The 21,228-nt window shown below is 48.7% G+C and overlaps 1 protein-coding gene across 1 annotated transcript; it reads right to left on the reverse strand.

Moving 5' to 3' along the window:
* Positions 1-990: 990 nt before the first annotated feature.
* Positions 991-5,241, reverse strand: LOC124682273 (probable glucan 1,3-beta-glucosidase A). The gene is made up of 10 exons (XM_047216989.1): positions 5,054-5,241; positions 4,869-4,975; positions 4,654-4,773; positions 3,794-3,973; positions 3,497-3,655; positions 3,214-3,383; positions 2,958-3,110; positions 2,140-2,492; positions 1,778-1,957; positions 991-1,186 (listed from the first exon to the last, which is right to left on the reverse strand). The coding sequence occupies exons 1-10, from the start codon at positions 5,124-5,126 to the stop codon at positions 1,107-1,109; spliced, it is 1,575 nt and encodes a 524-aa protein (XP_047072945.1). The 5' UTR covers positions 5,127-5,241; the 3' UTR covers positions 991-1,106.
* Between the last annotated feature and the right edge of the window lie 15,987 nt (positions 5,242-21,228).

Here is a 21,228-nt window from a genome sequence, read left to right on the forward strand (position 1 = left end):
GCCCATGTTTACGAGCTCTGATCTGCGCGCATTTCACCCGAATCCGTAAATCCGCCGGAAAAGTTCGGTTCCGCCGGAATTTACGGGCTCTGTTAGAGATGCTCTTACATTTTAGAACAGAAAAAGTACTGTGCTAATTAGACATATCTATATATAAATAACGACCGTCGACTGAACCAGTGGTACTAGTGGATTGGAGATAATGAGCCGGCGGCGATGACTGATGACAAACTACACGACCTTTGCGTGGGCATGAAAGAACGGCGACGTCCACTGTTTTGAGCGGGGTCAAAGCCGACAGCTGAGGAAAGAAACGAAAATTCGGATGGTGTGGTGCGTTTTCTTCGCCAGGGTCCGTCACGCCTGTGACCGGGCAGCGCGATGCGCTGATCGCGGCTGTGTACCGAGATATCTACCGTTGGTACGTGCTTTTCATCGAGCTGAACAAGAACCTGCCATGCACGGATGTGTCTAGCTGAACAGCGATTGCCGTAGTAATTTGCTGACTAGTACTGCCAGTCTGCAACTGCTACTTATATTTTTCAAAACCAACGAGCAAGACAGAAAGTGATTGCTGTTTGATGCTTGCCGCATCACCAACGTCCAGCGTGTCACTGTATATGAGTTGCGAGGACTCGGAAAGCCAGCCCTTTTTTTTCTTCGTTCAGGAAGCGTTTTTCGTTGAAACTATTAGGTCGGCATGCACAAAGCTCGCTTCTAGAAACGAGAAACACCAACGAGACTACTTCCTTACGAACAAACAATTTGCAACCTAACCAGCGGCGGTGGGAGCTCCCCGTTCGTTGTCCACCAAACCATACGAGTTGTTTTGCTTGGTTGCTTCAGAGTTCAGATAAGGTCCGAGACTTTCTGAGGTTCGGCAAAGGCTGCACCGATGCACTGGTAGTAAAAGTTCCAAAGGATTTGCTGAAGACTGAACAGAACACGTAATGTTCGAAAATAAAATAAAAACTACATGTACACCCGGAACTCTTTACTTCAACTTGTGTGAACGAATAAATTCCTCAAAATTAGAGAGACACTATCAGACATCTTCCTTTTTCTAAATGGGTATTAAACTATTTTTTGCTGTATGTTTTACTGTATCATGTTAATATAGACAAAAGATACACTAGGCATCCTGTCACAAGAATCATGTAGTGTGGCCTTCCCAATGTTGAACTGCCTGAAGAGAAAAAGTATATATAACGTTAAAGACGCAAAATTATACTGAATCAAACTGCAAAAGGAAATAATAGCTGCATAAGCAACAAAAGCTTTGCAACAACAAAAAATAGCACAGGTGTCTCGCTAACAATAGCAGAGGATGCCGCAGTTCATCTACACTCTAGCTAGGAATGCAAGTGGGTCGGCACATTGGGCCACCTTACTTAGTTAAATCATGTTACTTCCCAAAAAAAAAATCTGGTAGATGCTTCCAACCGAATTGTTAGTTCATTTTATACGCGTGCTTGAGTTTTTCTCAAGGCAAATGAACTGGGATGGACTGGTAAAATTACTTTAAACTCGACTGGTAAATGGATTTATCCCACTCGCATCCGTAGCTCTAGCAGAGTCACCAAGTTCATAAGACATTTGTCATCGTCATCACTCATCAGGACAAGTTGTGAAATGAACGAGTTTAATGGAACGTGATAGTGATACATAACATATGCATATGCTGATAAAAGGATTACGACATGTAACCAGACAAAATTAATTGTCATGTAACTCCATTTATATGATGATAGTAAATTCTGAAGAACAAACTTCTTACCAATAATAAGATACCTATTTCTAAGGTTCCATCCATAATCCCAGTGGACACTGTTGCACCTGACTGTCCAATAAGACCAGCCAAAGGAGGCTTCCCCGAAGACCTCCAATTGAGCTTTTCCAAATAATTGGTATTGACCTTGTGAAGCGTTAGCCACGTTCCATTCGTTTACCCACTCTCCTGAATAATGACATAGCAAGTGTTTGTAAAGAGTAGATAAACTAAGTAACCAGTACGTAAACTAAGAAACCCCTACCGTTTAATGATACATAAAACCAAATGACATGTCTGGATTATTTTAAAGTAGATATAAGATGTATTACATATAAAAGAACAATTACAATTTACATTGCAGAACCTACCGATGAAAACAAGAGGTCCATTTGCACTATTCAAAGCCTGCACTTGAGGCAGTCTGTTCTTGTAAACGACCCGTATGTTCTCTGTTGCATTAAGCTTCTCATAATAAGGATCAAACAGATTGTAGTAATGCAAGTCCACAACAGTGTTAGTTGGACCCAGATCAGCCTGATAAAGCTCCATTGGGTCTGCATTTCCGATCCTCTGGCAGAATATAACATAAGCTGTCTCTGAATAACTTCGTACAATTTTGTATCCTCTTTTGTAATACGAAACTAGAATGTCTAGTGGGACTCCTCCTGCGGAAGGCTCATTGAGAAGCTCAATACCTAGGAGAGAGGGATTGTCTGCATACCTGCAGATAAAGACACAATGCGTCCTGTAAAACTGAGAAAGTAATGATAGGTGGAATCTAGTTGTTAATGTTATAAAAATGTCAGTGACTCAAAAAACACGGCTCTTTACTTTCATGCATCTCCTGATTAGTGAACAGATCATACATTGTTAACGTATGTTTGAAGTTGCCTTTTGCATATTATTCTAGTGACCAAGAGTGCATACTGGTGAAAGGGACAAATCCAGGACGTGTGAAATGTAGTGTCTATCACTGCTCATTGTCCACCGCCTTTTTATTTGTAAGATCTGTCAAGCATGAAAGAAATAAATCCTTCACAATATTGAGAATGAGAACTCAAAATCTTTTTCCACTTGCTGATGCACCTTATGTTACAAATGGACGCATCAAGAAATATTTCGTGTACACAAAGAAAAAATGTCTCCTATAACAAACAAGAAAAAAGAGTGAAACAGTTCATGTTACCTTTGAGCTAAAAAATTAATGACATCCAATGATTTTTGTATGTTAGCCTCTGAAGGCCAATCTACTGAACCATCCCTGCTAGCACTGTGTTCCATTCCGTTTTGAGATCCAGGAGCCGCATGAAGATCGATGATGCACTTTAAACCAAAAATCCTGATCCAAAAATCAGACCCACCATACAATGCAGTCTCAAAACCATAAAAAGCAGGATAACTATTTGCACAAAAATCAAGAACAGTTCAGAGGCTAGACCTACTGTGCCCAGTGGAATGCTCTATCAAGGTTATCGAGGGAGCCACCGACAAATGGAGCAGGTGGATCAGGATCATATGCAATCCACCATCCAACTGGAATCCTGACTGCATTTATTTTGCTTTGTGACAGGAGATGGAAATCTTTTACAGTAACAAAGTTCTTTCGGTGTTCCTGTAAATTGTGTAATACAGCAAATTAGCAGAGCATGCCAAGACACATGGGATAGAAACTCTGCAGTACAAACTGGGGAGGAGATGACACAGCTCTGAAACTATGAAACTTACCGTCAACACAGATTTTGCCTGCACAGGTCCATACCCATTAGCAAGCTGGTAATCTCCATGCAAGTAGTTGGCAACTATTGTCATTTCAAATGTTGCCATGTCATCACCCCATCCTGGTTGGGAACGATAATTCGAAGTAAGCTGATTATTGTTTGTGACCTGAACAATGGAGTATATGTCAACTATCCTGGTGGAAATGCTGATGCTTAAGCTGATTTGTTTCATTTCATAAAAGAAATCTGATGAGAGCGCATGACTGCTGACATCTCAAGACTATATTGAGAGCACAATCAATACCTGCAAATAGCTCCCATTTAAAAGTTTGATATGAAGCAATGAATTATTCCTTTCAATAAAAAATGTTTCCGAGTCTCCTGGTGAATCTGTAGTTGCTGAGATTACATCATCATTACTTCTTGTTAAGAACTGGCCGCTCAAGCTCCGGAATTGAAATTCACTGTCAGAAACTCTCCATAGCTGATAATAACGCCAATACAAATGCAATTAGGATCAAACTAACATATGAATAACTTTAGCCTTTACCCAGTCTCCACTATAAAATATTATTTGTTTCAATTGTGTTTATTTAGCCTCGAATACAATAATTATTTGTCAATTATGAAGACGGAAGACAGCTGCGGAACACAATGAATGGAAAAAAAGTAGTGCACTTGTTCAATATACTGAAGTGTAGTTTCTGCCACTGAGAAACTCACATTCACATACAAATTAGAACTGTCTCATGTGCACATTGTGAAGCGATATTTCTCTCTAACCTGTGTAAAAAACAGAATAATATTTCCCTCAAGTCCATGGGTACTATACAATGGCCCTTAAACATTGTGGCAGTTCTAAATTAACTAGGGCGTCCCGAGTCACATGAGTGACTTAAAGGCCTGATGAACTTCAGGACTGTAGACCAGGAATGAAATAGAGCCTTATATTGTTGAAGCAAATGCAACTTTGTGTGCAGTTTTTACCTCAACTCTTTAGAACAGAAAATGGTGGCTTTCAAAAAACAATGAAGGCCTAAATAGTGATCCCAATGCGTCTATTTATTGTTGTTTTGTCCAACCATTCAGCTTCCCGTATAGGCACCAATTATCAACTCACTTTTCGAATTCTTCATGTAAAAACAGTTTTCTTAGATAGTTCACCTTGAAAGTCTCCCATGATGAAGCAGCATCCTGATCCACAGCCACGCTCCCGCCACCACCACCAGCTGCACTCACGTATTTCTGGAGTGCAACAGACTTGAGCTGCACCTGCGTGCCATCCTGAAAGCAAAACACTAGCCACATGACAAGAAAGCAAAACACGCAGCAGCGTACAAAGCATGAGTAGCTCCGATTGAGAACCAGAGATGACCTACCAGCATGTCCCCATTCGGGATGCCATCAAACAGGGAAGGCTTGATCCACCCCTCGACGACCAACCAGCCTCCCAGGTTCACCGCCCTGACCTTGGTGAAGTCGTTGTCTGCAAAGATAAGCACGCAACTTCTTAAGCACCACCATGACGGCAAGATAGATCACATGGGGCGGGGTAAATTCTGACCTGATGACGAGTGTGACAGCTGGAGCACCCAAAGTAAGCCAAAGATCAGGACAGCAGTGTGTGGGAGACCCATGCGGGCAATGCATCGAGCAGATGGTGCGCGCAAGGGCTGGGGCAGGGGAGGAGGAGGAGGAGTAGCTTGTATAGGGCGAAAGCGACGGGAGATTCCAAGCCCACCGGTGGCAGGAACCGAGTGGGGTGTGGCATGGCATGGCTGGGGAGTCAGGGAATCTCGGCTTTTGCGCGGTGCTATTTTATACCTTCCTTATCGCCAAGTTCATCCCAAGGAATGGTGGGGTGGAGACGCAAACGAGCACCGCCGGCACCGGCAGGCAGGCAGCTCGCTCTCGTTTCAGCTGCCTGGTCCATGCCTGTTGCGCCGCGACTCGGCCACCCGCCGGCCGCCGCGATCGAGGCAGCGCGACGATGGTCTATGGCCACGGTTCTGGCCCGGCTTTCCATCAACACTGGCCCAAGATTGTCCTGGCCCAATGCATTGTTAGGGCATCGCCGCAAATTAGTGTCCGCGAGGATCCGTTTGCGCCGCGCGACGGAAGCCAGAAAGATCGTTTTTTGTCTACGCCTCCGTTTGCGCCTGGGGTACCTCCAGCGGTCCGACATATTTTCACGTGGGCATGAATTATGAAGTTTGAAAACAACAAAATAAAGAGTTTTAACGAAATCAAAGTTATTACTCTACATCCAAATTTTAAAAAGGCTACATGAAAATAAGATGGTATTCCTCTAGACATGGTCTTTATGGCCAGCCAATGCCCACTGATGCTCAATCAGATCCGTCTGCAGCCGTTTGCGCACGTTCTCGTCAGTGACTTCTACATTTATATGCAGATAGTTCTCCCAAGATAAAGTTCCAGGGAGTGGCGCAATCAGCTCACCTTGGAATTCTCAGTGGTTCTTATTGCGGCCATCAGGACGCTCGTTCTCAACGATCATGTTGTGCATAATCACGCAGCATGTCATCACCGCATGCATGGTCTTCAGCGACCATGTTCTTGCCGGGTGACGGACAATTGCCCACCGAGCTTGGAGCACACCAAATCCACGCTCCACATCTTTTCTGCAAGCCTCTTACATCTTGGCAAACCTCCCCATCTGCTTGGAGTTTGGATTACAGACAGTCTTCACTAGTGTGACCCAGTCAAGGTAGATGCCATCAGCAAGATAATATAGCTTGTCATATTCATTTCCATTGACCTCGTAGCTCACCCGGGGAGTTTTGCCTTGCATGAGTCTGTTGAAAACCGGTGATCGGTGCAACACAGTGATGCCATTGTTGGAACAGGCCATGCCAAAGAATGAATGTCAAATCCATAAATCTTGAGATATGACAGCTTCAAGAATGATAGTTCGTCCCTCCGCATGCCCGTTGTACTGACCCTGCCATCCAAATGGACAGTTCTTCCACTCCCAGTGTATACAATCTATGATGACAATCATTTCTGGGAACCCTCTAAACTCGTTGATAGACAACATCCGCCTTGTATCCTCAACATTTGGCTCCCTACAGTAATGCTATCCGAACACGGCAATCACAGCTCGGCAAAACATGTAGATACTCATCGAATATATCAACAGCCATTCCATATGATAGCATGCGAATAGCCGCGGAGCATTTTTGGTAGAGGTGAAGCCTGCGCACCTGTTTGCATCGGGCCTACATTGGAAGTAGGGATCGTAGTGTCTAACGGCCCGGAGAATGACCATGAACAGCTCCCTTGACATCCTGTACCGGCACCAGAACATTTTTTCCTTGAACACCGGATCGGTGAGAAGTAGTCTTGTGGAGCCGAAGCTGCCCTTCCACTCTGTTGCGCGACAGGTTTTTTAAGCGGCCCTTGACAGAGCCCCGGTGCACCAGCCTCTGGTTTGAATTGAACTCGTGGATCATGGAGGCCGCAGTAGTTGCCAATGTCTGCGTTGACTGATCGAACTCCTCATCGGAAGAGGAGTCAACGATCTTCGCGTGGAACTTCTCCAGCATCTGCCACATGTCCATCTGCGTGGGTACGAACTATGGATCAATGGCCGTGCACAATAGCGCCGAAAACAGGAGAAGACACCTACCGGCGCAATTGACCGAACAGGTCGTGGGCGGCGCGCAAGGGCGGCGCAACCAGCAACGTTTGGCCCCAAAATTGCTGGCAGGTACGCGCCCTAGCCAACCCCGAGTACGATCCTGCTCTCCCGCGCGGTGAGAACCGAGCCAACGACGAGTACCTCGCTGGGGCGGGACAACGGCGGGGAGGGTTAGGGTGGTGGTGTCGCACTAGGGCAGCAAAGAATAGGAAAAAGAAGCAAATCGAAGAGGTCGATTTCGCTATCCCTGACTTGCGGGACCGGGTAAGAAAAGCAGGACGCTCGGCGCGACCGCGGAGCGTCCGCGGAAACGCAAACCTGGCGCATATTTGGGACAGGTTTGCGTCGCTGCGACAGCCCGGTCACTTTGCGTCGCCACGCTGGAGAAGGGTCAGGCGTATTTTCGGTCACGGCGGACACAAACGGTCGCTCAGCGCCCGTTTGCGTCGCCTCGTTGGAGATGCCCTTACGAACGGATGGAACACCTTTCCCTTAAAAAAAGGTGGAACACCAGTGAATCCTTGTTTAAAAAATTCGAAAATCACATTTACGAGTTTATAAAAATTGACAAAAATCCGGATGTAGCCAATGGTTTATCTCAAAAACATGTAAAATATGAATTTCAAGTATGTTGCATTTTAGCTACACAAAATGACAAGCCGTGGATCTGAGTACATATGTTTTCAAATCTTTATTTTTTTATCAGCTTTTGTCAGTTTTTGGAGCCCACAATCCAAAGAATTTGGTACTCAAAATTTGCATACTTGTAGGTTGCATCATTGACTATGTCCCTTTTTTAAAAAAAATTGAACTATAAATATGTTTTCTATTTTATTAAAAAGAAGAGATACTCTCGAGCTCGAGAGTTCGGTCACGAACTCATAACAGTAATTGTACTGATTTTTGTGGGTAATGATTCTAAATATTTCATTTAATTTATTTGAATTTTGACTGTTGATTATATTAGAAATTATAATTATATTTACGTCTCTAATCAGGGGTGGATCTGGGCCCGGGCAGCCCGGGCTAGGTCTTAGCCCACGTAGTACCTGTACATTCCATGTAAAATTCACAGAAAATATGGATTACAAGCGGCCCAGCCCGTGTCCTTGAACCGAAAGACCGGGCTAGTCTTTTAGGAAAATCCTATACACCGACTAGGTCGGTGCCTACCAGGCACAGCACACCCATCCTGGTCGGGTATTGGGCCTGGCCTAGTTTAACTTTTTTTTCTTTATTTTTTCGTTTTCTGTTCTGTTTCTATTTCTTTTTTCCTTTTTTTCTATTTTCTTTTTTGTTTCCTTTTATTTTTCTTTTCTGTTTATTTTTTTTCAAAACCAAAAAAGTTCAAATTTGAAAATAGTTCAAATTCGAATAAATTCAAATTTTGAAAAGTGTTCAAAGCTAAGAATTGTTCATATCCAAAAAATGTTCATAATCGAAAAATGTTCACATTTAAAATATGTTCATTTTCTAAAATGTTCAAATTTTGGAAAAATCGAATTTTTGAAAAAATTGTTCATTCTAAAAAATGTTCAAAATTTATTCAAATTTAAAAGTTGTTCCAATTTGAAAATTGTTCCAATCTGAAAAATGTTCAAATTCTGAAAAAATCAAGTTTGAAAAAAGTTCAGAATTTTAAAATATTCAAAACTTAAAAACACAAAAAAAAACAGAAAAGAAACAGCAGGAAATTACGAAAATTCGAAATAGGCAAAAAAAAAAATCGTTGGGCCAGCCCAATACCTACCAAAGGGTGTGCGGCAACCGATATCCACTGATCGGGTCGGTGTACAACACCTCCCGTCTTTTAACGCGAAGAAAGGCAACGAGGCAACCATCAGGTTTTCTTATGTCAGCTAACTGCACAACCTATGGCTTGTCTGCAAACGCTCCCACACGAAACCAGGAACCGCTCCCACGAAAAGACAGCGGGCGATCTTTGCCGGCAAACTACACCGGCCAGCCGCTGATCCCTGCTTCCTCCGTCGGCCGTTCCGGCGACGGGAGGGGGTGAGGACCCCGGAGTATCGGCTCCGGCCAGTAGTTAGGGTTGGCAAGTGTTTTCTTGGAGCGCCGTTCTATGGTGAAGATTGCGTCGCGTCGGAATAATTTGCATTTGCGCTTTCTCCATCTCGGCGTTGCTCTAACCGGTGATGTCGGAGGGCAGGTGGCCTGGTCTTCTCGCCGTTCTTCGAATCTGGTGAGATTCGTGTCTGGCGGTTGGCGTTCGGCACTCTCGCGGGTGACGGTTGCGTTGGCTGCTGCAGTTATGTCTGGCGTCTTGCAGTTGGGTGTGAGGATGATGGCAGGCGGCAGCGTTTGTCTTCTTCGACTGAGTCTGAAGAAGATGACGGTGCTGGGATCTGGTGACCACGGGGAAGATCCTCGGCCGACGGGCCACAAAGTCTCAGGCTCGTTCTCTGCGACGACCCGGTTCATCGGCTCAAAAAGCATCATTGAATACGATGGTGCTCTCCCAGATCTAGGTGCGGTGGTTGTTCGCCTCTTTTTCCAGCACTACCATGATGGCAGTGGAGGAAGATGGACGATGTTTCGGCGAGGCACATGTTTCTCCAAGGGTGTACTTGTAGTTTTACTTCTTGTGAGTTTTCTTGTGCAAAGTTGCTTGATGCAAATGTTTGTCTTGTGTGGTGACCATATGTGTAATCTCTGTAAAAAGATTGTCTAATGAAATATATGGTTACATAAAAAAAAACCTATGGCTTGTCTGGCCAGGAATCCGCCTCACGCAGTGGCCGAATTTATCAACTCGAGCTCTGCAACTTGGAACGAGGAGAAGCTCAGGGAATGCTTCTTACCGATGGATGTTGACATGATCAAGGAGATTCCTATATCCAGCAGGAGACACGATGACTTCTGGGCTTGGCACTACGAGCAAAAGGGCGTATTCTCCGTGCGTTCGGCATATCGCATGTTGGTCGATACACGGGAGAAGCGAGAGGCGTGGCTGGATAGCAGGGCCACGAACTCGAATGAGGCGGGAATAACGAAGGAATGGAGCTCGATTTGGAAAACCCAAGTTCCGTCTAAAATTAGGGTCTTTCTTTGGAGACTAGCCAAGCAGTCTTTGCCGTCGAATGTGTTGAGGCATAGACGGGGTATGGCGGACGATGACCGCTGCCAGCTGTGTGGCGCCTGTGACTCTTGGAGGCACGCTCTGCTGGATTATTCTATGTCCCGATGTGTGTGGGCATTGTTAGATGAAGAAGTGACGGAGCACGTCAGCAGTTCGGACGATGGCAATGCAAGGGCGTGGATTGCAGGATTGATCAAAACCTTGAAGCATGATGATCTCACGACGGTGCTGGTTATGCTATGGGCCATCTGGCACGCCAGAAGGAAGGCGATCCACGAGCAGATTTTTCAGAGCCCTGTGTCGGTTCACTTGTTCGTGGAGAGGTTTGTAACGGACCTGAAACAGTGCAAGGAACTTAGGAAGAAGGAACCAGCTACCGTCACTGAGCAGCGGGCGCTGGGATGGATCCCGCCACCAAGGGGGATGATCAAGATCAATGTTGACGCTGCGGTGGGCAAGAATGGAGGCTACAGCACGGTGGCGGCGATAGCCAGAACGGAGGATGGAGTGTTCGCTGGGGCATCGACGCTCGTGTTCCCTGGAAAGTCTAGCGTTGAGATCCTGGAGGCGTTGGCGTGCAGGGAGGCATGCGCCCTAGCCAAAGACATACACGGCAGCAGGGTTATGGTGGCAACGGACTGTAAGAATGTTGTCACTAGCCTGGACGAGGGGACACTCGGAAGTTACGCTCACATTGTGAGAGAGATCAAGGAGTCTAAGGGTGATTTTGATGCTCTTGAGTTCCGCCACGAAGCTAGGATTTCAAATAAAGAAGCACACTGTTTAGCTAGAAGTCACGGTTTATGATGAACCAGGCCGCCGGGTGTGGCTAGTTAGGCCGCCAGAGGGATTCCATGTATCGATTACCTCTGATTAATAAAGGCCGTTTTCCCCGCTCAAAAAAAAAAAAGAAGCTAACTGCACAACCGTTAGATATGTTGGAAATTGTTGGGTTGACTGCATGTGTTTACGTTGTTTTGTTTTCTGGCAGTCCGTGCGAGCAGAAATGGGTTGTGTATGTTTGTCTTGCCTTTTCCCTATCGAGGTCTGGTTGCCACGAGGACACTGATTTTTTTCACACAAGGATTTTCCTTTTATTTTTTTCCCACCAGAGTAACAACCATCACCAATAATAATAAAAATAGATATGAAAAGAGACTAATATGAAACTACACTAATAAAAACAAAAACCAATCAGATCCGGATCTGCAGGGCGCACAACTCGACAAAAGCAAGGATAGAGAGGAGTACTTTATTTTAACTTCTGAATCTATTTCATGTCTAGAGGATTGAAGCTCTACGACCCCCTCGCGTCGCTCCTCACGCGGCGCCAGGGGGAAACCCTAGCCCCCAACCCCGCGCCCCCCTCCGTGTCCCTCCGCCGCCGCTGCCGCCGGCCTCTGCCGCGGCGGCGGCGGGCCCCGCCGCCGAAGGTTGTGGGGGGTTCTCTCTCCTGCGCGGCGCTGGTGGCTGGCTCTGCCGGGTGAGGCGGCGGCGGGCTGTCCGGCGAGTGGAGGCCGGGCCGGCGGCCCCGGACGGGCCGACGGCGCTTCGGTGGCGGGAGCTCGGGTGGTGGCCGCGGTGATGTGCTGCGGCGCGTCCCCGCGGATGGGGCCCGGCATCTTCGGCCACGGGGGTGGCGTCGCTGCCGGCTGGCCCAGGGAGCCTCCATCGTGGCGGATCTGGAGCCCCAGGCTCCAATCCCTGCGCTTGGCCAGGTCGGCGGTGCGGCGGCTGCGGCGTCGTCGGTTGGAGAGGTGGTGGATTGGGTGGTTGTGCTGCATGCTGGCCCCAGTTCGATCCATCTTGGATCCGTTGGTGCTTGACAGCGGCAGGGAGGCGGTGCTGTGGCGCTCTTGGTTGCGGATGTGCGGTTGCAGGTCGTCGCCTGGCAGCTCGGGTGGTTCGAGGTGAAGGATCCTGGGAGAAATCCTTGTCCGGGATTTGGTTCGGATTGGCGACGGCGACACCTGTGGGTGCCGTTGACTTTCTTGGAAGCGTCGTCCAGGGCTCCTCTCGTCACCTCGGAGTTCTGCCTCCCGGAGGGAAACCTCAGATTCTTGGGATCGGATGATGGAGGCGCTTCTGCGTCTCTCTCCCTGTTGAGGGCATCGTCTCGGAGTGGGCTTCGTCCGGGGGACTCGAGGATGGATGGTTGCTGAGTTGCCTTGCTGGGGGCGCTACGGGCAGTTTGGCAACGATGAGGCGTCAAGAAGAGTTTGGGTCGCGGCTTGGGCTTCGATAGCCGACGGGTCTTCCCGTGCCTCGCTGTGGAGCTGTGGAGTCGGAGCTGCGGTGGAGGGTGCCCCTGCGGCAACGATGACCAGCAACCGGTGGTGTGGTGGATGATTCGGTCGGCGCAAGCCCAGCATAGTTCTCTTGTGATGCTCGACGGCCAAGTCGGAGCTGTCTCTCGTTGGCGTGTGTGTCCGACTGTTGGCATTTGGCCAGGTCGGTCGGGGGTTTGTGCCCAATATTGTCATCTCCCATGATGATATTGGTGCATTTGTATCGATTTTTGGCCGGTTTTCCCGCTAATAAATCGGCCGTCTTCTTCTTTATCAATGAAAATGGCAAGTCTTGCCTTGTTTCAAAAAATATTTCATGTCTAGATACATCTGATTTAGATAAACCTCATATATCTATTTATACACCGATCTGAGTGAGTGAGTACTAAATAATCACCCGGTACTTCAGCTTTCGTAATACTCCAAACCCTTTCTCTGCGTCTCCATGTAGCATTTGCTGAAGTCATCGGGTCAGGGAGTAGATGTATGTCAGCGGCGCATAACGACGGATGTGGAGCAGGGAGAGGGAGACTGGGGCGGCGGCACCGGACGTATGTTGAGCGCCAGGAAGAGCAGACGGCACCGGAGTTAACGACGTCTAGGGCCTCCATGGAAGCCATGGCAGCCAGCAGCAGGTGCTCCGGCAGGCCCGACCAGTCCCGTTGGTCGTCGGCTTGGGCGTGCAGTAGGCACGGCTTGGCGGGGCTGCGGAACCAGGCATCCCCGGCGTGCCAGGAGGAGCAGACGACGTCGAGGACCCGCCGAAGTATATCGAAATAGCAAAGCAGGCGCGCGTACAGGAAAACAAGAAGTAGACTGCCAACACATACGGCACGCACGGGAATCATCGCCGGTGTACAAATATTGGATGGCTGGCGGTGGTGTTTGGGATCTGGAAGGGAGGCCCGTGTATGTACATATATACATACAGGCAGCGCGGGGGCTCGATATTTTGGAGTCTGAGCCGGAGACAGCCGGCTTCGCTCGTATCCGTGTCCTACACCGACATGCATGATGAGTTAATTCTCAAATCGCTTCGCCTCTCTTTCTTTCGTTCTCCGAGACAGTTAATTCACAAACCGCGGAAACGAGAGAGAAGGTTCTAAGAAATAGTTCTTGGTTACGCCGTTGTTTTCATGCAACAGAAGGTTCTGCTACAAATGATCAACCTACATTGAGATCCTTTAGTAGTCTTCTCGTCACCTTTCTGATATTATGACAACACTGCATAAGGCACTTTTAACTAAAAAAAATATCTTATGCAGTGCACCAAAACATCGCAATAGCGACGGTTTGCAGTCCTTATGACACGATGTCAGTATCTTATCCTAAACAAACTGCACAAACAAATCTTTCAATTAAAATATGAACATACCAAACACATGATAGCTAGACTTAAACTGGCTACGAAAAAATGATTTGAGGTCTTACTGAGTCAGAGTGAAACATGAGACACCATTGGCCCTAATCAACTAATTGACTTCTTATGCACTGTCACCAAAATACAATCCCTGTTATACGATGATAGCTATAGTTAACTAGGAAATTGAGTGAAAAATAGTAATGTGTAGATCTAACACATAAAACTAATTGTGCTTACAAAATGGATCCAGTGAACCTATGCTATACACATGAACACATAGATTAAACAATACACAAATGACATAAGTGGTGAAAAATATTACTATTTAACAAATTATTTTAATTTAGTTAGAACATGGTGCATCCCCTAGCTAAGAGTAGATCCGGCACTGCATACAACATAACATATAGAACATGGTACCTTACACATCAGATGACCCAGCATCCAGGTTTAACAATATTCTAATGAAACCATCCTTGCTAACTGTGGTAGTGATTAAAAAACCGAAACTCACCGATACTAACACAATATTCTAATGAGTGCGTCCTTGCTAAATGTGTTACACATCAGATTTGGGGTCAACTTAAACAAAAAAAATTATGAGAAAGAACATATACCTCCAGGAGATGGTGGAGCTACCGAGGACGAGACAGCTTGATCGGCAGTATTGGAGTTCGACGGTGAGGTTCGGCCTGCGAAATCGATGAACAAACCCCCGGCGACGGCATCTCCATTTCGGCGAGGCAGGACTACATAAGCTAGGTAGCAGCTTCTGCCACGCCGACCATATGCTCAAGGGGAGCAAGGTGATCTACATTTTCCTAAATCTGGAGTGGCGGCTATCGTGAGTGAGTCCGGACGGGGCCCTAGTGATCCTTATATATCCCAAAAAGATGGTAGGGCTGCGATTGATGGGCCCAAATTGGCCCCTAATCGTACCCGGTTTGCACAAGGAAAGTTGTGTGCGCTATGTACCTTCGCACACGACCATATTGCGCAAGGTCATATGCGTTCTTCGCACACGATTGCTTTACACCTGCACCTCCAGATGCTTCACACACGATTTATTTAAACTGAATCGTTTGCTATACGTTTGCACCCACATAAGTTTAGATCACACACAATTTATCTTTTAAGAAGAGTTCATAATTCATCTTCGAGACGATGCTGCCTGATGGATGTCCACCATCGACGACTATGCCCTATCCGGAGCCTGATGCCTCACCATCATCGACGACTATGCCCTATCCGGAGCCTGATGCCTCACCATCATCGACGCACAGGCCGCTAGTGTCTGATGCTTCTTCTTCAAAGGTGGCCCTGCGCCTTGCCAGCGCGGTCATCCACAGCTCAGCAAGCTCTTCAGCAGGAAATAGAGGAACACGCGTTGTGCGGCCGACCTTCTTACATTTCTTCCTGGTGCGCAGCAATCCACGCAGCCGGTCCTCGCGGAGAGTCTCGAAGGATTCATCCACCATGCGAAGCACGTCTTCTTCCTCATGTCGCCCCAACTTGATGGACTGCTGCAACACCATGTGTTCCTCCAAGTCCTCCACCCCCAACTAGATCATCATCCTCTGTAGCGTGCTCCTCCTGCTCTGGAGCATGCTCCTCCTCCAAATCACACCTCATGAGGTCGATGAGGCTTCCCCCAACACCATTGTGCTGTGAGGAATACTCCTCCTCCGCATCTGACGGCGCAAGATCGATGCAACCTAGAGTGGATTCGCAGGGAGGCATGGTGCAAAGGTGGGTAAGCCGCTGGACCGAAGAGTGAGCGACACATTTTATAGGCAAGGAGCTAAACGACGCGAAGATTTTGATTTCGCATCGAACACAATCAGTGAACTTGCATGAACATTTCGCGACCAAAGTATTCGCAAACGATTTTGCAGACAAAAACTGTTTGCACAGTATAGCTGACATTGTTTGCGATACCTTCCTCCGCGTACGATTCTCTTTGAACAAACCGTTCGCGATATTTCATCGTGCACATATTTGGCAGCTGCAGAATTTCCGCCCATCTCCACGCGCTCTTCCATGTCCTCTGAATTCATTTGTCCTTCTTCATTGTCTTGGTTGTATGTCAGTTGGAAAGATCGCTCCTCCTCGGTCACTGGAGGCGCTTGCTCCGCCATGTGAGGCGCCTACTCTGTTACAGGAGGGGCCTTCTCCGCCACCGGAGGGGCCTGGCTCTAAACAACGATGTTGCGCACTACTAAAAAAAACTTATTAGTGGCACACTGGTTTTGGCTATCAGTGGCCACTGCTAACAGCACTAGTGCGCCACTCATATGTGACACACAAATGGCACACTAGGTGGTGGGCCACTAGTAGTTGCTAACAGTGGCTCACTGCATCCAACATGTGCTATAGGTAAGTTTTAACTACAATGGCGCATTACTTCAGCGTGGTACTTTTTTTCACTAAAAAAATATATGCTGGCCACCACGTCCTATGAACTGCGGGTTGATTTCAAATATTACAGGGTCTACGTGTAAAAATGTGAGATCCATATCTAATCCATATCTTAATTATTACAAGAGCCTGGATGCTAATACATCAGTTCAACTCTAATCTAATCTCAAAATTACAGGGCCTGGATGCAAGAAGTTAGATCCAGATCGGATCAAATCCTCTACGCTGGCGGTGGTGCTCAATGGCGTTGAACGCGAGGTGCTCGACAGCGTGTTGGAGAGGAAGATATTGGGCCAGATCTCGACCTGCATAATCTCCTGGTGCGTGTTGGAGGCAGTCGTAATCCTCCACGCCGGCAGTGGTGCTCGGTGGCGTTTAGTTCTTCACCACGCGCCACCTCTGCACCACGCGCCGACGAGGCTTCGGCTCGGGATCCACCATGCTCGCGCCGTTCAACATGGAGGTGGCGTTGAGCCCAGAGGGACTGCGGCAGCCGGGCGAATCCGGGAACAGCGTGGAGGGGCCCGCCGACCAATTCCGTGAGGCACGCCTGGGCGCGGTCACCATCAGCTTCGGCAGTGGTGCGGCGATGGCGTACTCGTCCCACGACCATAGCCCCTTCCTCCCATGTGACGGAGTTCTCCTGGCGACGGTCAATTTGGCGTGCTCGTCCCACGACCAGTTCCACTTCCTCCCTAAGCCCTCACGCAACGGCGCGGGTCGAGAGCTCCCCAGGGAGAAGTGGAGGGGGGGGAGAGGGTTGGACTTGAACGACGTGGAGAGAGAAGTGGAGGAGAGGGATAGGAAGCGAGAAGTGGAGGACTTGGACGACGCGGAGAGGGAGAGAGAAGTGGAGGGCAACGGCGGCAGTTGGAACGCAGAGAGGGAGAGAGAAGTGGACGCGCGGTTGGGATTAGGGTTTGCAGGGTACGTGTCGACCGATGACCGGGGGTTGCAATGTACGTGTCCACCGCCGGTTGCTGCATAGGGGTTGTTTTGTTCTGTATTTTAGAACGAGCGGCGATGGCGCATCAGTACCAATGCAATATAACTATGGGTGTACAACTACCATTGGCGCACCACAACTAGGTAACTAGTATAATGCTACCTCTTACAGCCCGATCAGGGGCCTATGAAGATTATTCATCGACCGAGGTGGGCCATTATGTCGGTTCCAGAGAAGGATTCTTGAAGAACAAGGCAAGAAGACGAATAAAGAAGGAAAGTTTAGACATAGGATTCTTTGTAACCTAGTCGTACCCGGACGAACCTCTCGAGACCTGGCTCGCAATATAAGGGCCAGGAGAGGGTCTGCCGAGGGAGGGACAATCAATTTAGCCATAACCACCGTAAGTCTAGAGCTAGGACATACAAAACCTTAGCCTCTTGCCGAGATCATAGTCGAAACATTCGGCACCGCATTGGAACACGATATTCTCAATAATCAAGATCAGACAAGCAGGAAGTAAGGGTTTTAACTCACCGAGGACCCCGAACCTGGGTAAATCTCTCTCCCTGTTTGTTTGGTATCTGATGTCTCGTGTTAGCCTGCAGGGTTCCGTCAATCCTAAGCCCCAAAAGGTGGGCATTGCCGAGGAGTACCCTCGACAACTGCTATGTTAAATAGCAGTGGCACACCAGGAAGTTGTGCGCCACTGGTAAGCTTGTGGGAGGGGGTGGGTCTAGCAGAGCCATAGTGGTGGCGCACTGCTGACATGTGCGCCACTCTAACATGCCTACTAGTGGAGCGCTAAGTGTCGTTGCCTATTCGACGGTACTCCAGAGGAGGGATCCTCATGGAGGGGAGAAGAAGTAGGGGCCATAGGGCGAGTCCTCGGGACGGTGGTACGCGATTTACCCAGCTTCGGAACACCTGCTCGAAGACAGGGCCTACTTCTGCTTGTCTGGTATTATCTGGGCGCTTTCGCGATGTTACAATGAGTTGTGGTTGTGCCTCTAGGGCTCCCGGGATCCGGCTTATAAAGGCGCACAGATCTAGGGTTTACATGGAGAGTCCTAGCCGGAATACAAGTTGCCTAACTACGGTACAATGTCTTGCCGTGTACGTCAAGGATCCGCCTTCCATCTATGTACTGCTGGATCCGGATACTTCATGGGCCTCCACGGATCCGGCCTCCTTTGTAGGTCGTTGGGATCCGGCTCCTCGTTCCTGGGCTGGACTTCATCCTTCAGGATCTACAGCAACTGGGCCGCCCGATGGGCCACATGCCTCATCACCATCTGTGGGCCACCCGGGCTTGTCGGATCTAAGCCATGCCGTTGATATTACACATAAAGTATACCCACAACAGTAGCCCCCGAAATTCTCCGAGATTCATCATTCCTCCGACTTTAATCAACTCGGTTCCGAAGAGAATCTCGAAGAGCTTCTAAACTTTACTCGTTTCCAATGTCATCTTCTCGGAAATCATCTGTTCTTCAGTAATGGCGACGTAGCATATTTCCACCTTTCTCGCGCACAACTTCCTATTTTCCCGCGCTAAATTTTCGGAGATGCGAATCTTTAGCCGTAAATTTCGGGAGCGCGCAGTCAAGTTACATCCACGTCGTTTCACCGCTTTTAACCTAAGACACGTGTCACGCATCCAACGGCGTGACTGTTCCGTTTCCACCGTCGGATCCGAAACGCGAATCTCCGCGCGAGGTCTATAAATACCCCCGCACGCGGTAACTTCTTCATTCTTTCACCATCTCACCAACTTCATCTTCTTCCTTCGACCGCGCTGCCGATCGGATCTTAACTCCGGCGAGCTCACCCGCAGGAAGCTCCATTTGCCACCGTTCCAAGCCTCCCCTCACACCAAGATCATCACAGTTGAGCGGGAAATTCACCCCGCCGCCGATTCGTGGTCAAGTGGTGGAGTTTTCTTCAAGTTCGGCGACCTCGATTTCGCCGGAGTACCGCAGGACCACCGCGCCATTAACGGTATGTGCGCCGGCCTTGTAGAAGAAAGACTAGTCTAGCGTAGATCCAGTTACTCAATTTAGTTTTGCATGGGTGCAGGCGGAAGCATGTCACATGGTTCACCAAATTGTACTGGTAGTTCTCCGAATAGCACGGAACCCAGCACATTAGAACCAAGCTGCCCGGAACCCCTTGCATACTTGCCACCATATGTTTCCGACATCGGACTAGCTCAACCATTCTCCGCCTCTTCCAGCACCGCATTAGGCCGGATCCCCACCGTAAAAGAAATTCAAGAAGAACTCGAGGGACAAGCTAGGATGGCTGCGAAGGTGCAGGAGGCGGAAACGAAGAAGGCTTCCAAGGCCCGGAACCGTGAAGGCGAGAGGGGTCAGTGGTGGCCCTATGAAACCACGGATGCGGAGCTTAGGGATCTCCAGAACGAGGGCATGATCTCCTCACATTGGAGCTTCATGCGTGACTCCGACGTCCCCAAACCAGACGCGGACGAAAGGGTCCTGACAAAATCCTGGGTCGAGTGCGGTCTATCGCTCCCCTGTTCGGAATTCTTCCTTTCCATCCTCAACACATACGAACTTCAGCCCCACAACATCTGCCCAAACTCATAGCTCCTTCTTTTCAACTTTGCCACGCTCTGCGAAGGGCACCTCGGAATCCGACCAGATGTCCGATTATGGCAGTTTTTCTTCCGGGTGAAGAAAGAAACGAAGGACAAGGCCATGGTGAACTGCGGGAGCATGAATTTTATGCTCCGACCTGGTCGCATGTATCCACCCCATGACTCCCATGAATCCGTCCGGTACTGGAACGCCGGATGGTTCTACGAGAAGAACATCACAGTTCCGGGTGTCCACGAGGGACTGCCCAAGTTCGTCAACGAGCCCCCGGAAGAGCGCGACAGCTGGAGCTTTGTTCCCACGCTTGCCCAGTTTCCGATACTGGAGAAAGCAACGCGAAGAATTTCTTAGTTAGTCCACGATGGGCTAACCGGAACTCATCTCACTCTAAGCTGGTTCACTCGGCGGATCCAGCCACTTCGGTACAACGCGCGTTTAATCTGCGCATACACCGGGGCGGACGACCTTCTCCGAGTAACCCGCCACGACCTTCCGGCTAATTCCCTTAAGAGGAGAATCAAAACGCTCGTGAAGATTGGCCGGGGCCAACCGGTCCCGGAGTTAATCAAGGATATCCAGACAAACGACCAATGTCCTCCGGTAAGCTCTAGTTCCTTTGTCATTCTTAACTTCACATATTTTGTATGTGTTCTAACTTACTTTTAATTCCTCTTCCAGCTCGATACTTTGGCGGAGGAGAATTTCCGCGCCATACACCGTGTTCCCGTCAGCGGCGAAGCGGCGGAGGAGGATCCGGAGGACGATGACGAGGAAGAGGAGCGTGTACCCCGCAAGGCTACCCCTCGACCTACCAAGCATCCCCGCGCCAAAGCTTCCGGCTCCGAAGCCGGAGCTAGCGGCGAGGCCTCCGCCAAGAAGGCCAAGACAGTGAAGCCCCCCCCCCACTGGATTCCAAGAAGGCGGAGCGTGAGCGCATTAAACTGATGTCAACAGCAGGAAAGCGCTCGCGCCCTATCATTCCCGGCGCCACGTGAGTCTCCGAGTACGGCGCATCTTTGCTTTGATAGAACTTGTTATTTATTCATTTCCTCGTTTGTTTGCAAGAATCCGACTACCGCCACCACGCGGACCAACGTCCAAGGGCCCATCACCAAGTACATGAAGAAGTCTCCGACCATCGGCCCTACAACACCAGCTCCGCCAAGCACCTCACACGCGACTCCCCAACCATCTCCACCTCAAGCTGAGCGATCTCCCCCTCCTGCTACCGGAACTCCCGTGGAAATAATTCCGGTGAGTAGCGAAAATGTGGGGGAGAAAGCTCCGGGGCAAAGCAACATGCCCAAGAAGAAGCTGAAGTACAAGGCCGAGAGAAGGCGGAAGT

The sequence above is a fragment of the Lolium rigidum genome, chromosome 1 (assembly GCF_022539505.1).
Source record: "Lolium rigidum isolate FL_2022 chromosome 1, APGP_CSIRO_Lrig_0.1, whole genome shotgun sequence".
Classification (NCBI taxonomy): Eukaryota; Viridiplantae; Streptophyta; class Magnoliopsida; order Poales; family Poaceae; genus Lolium; species Lolium rigidum.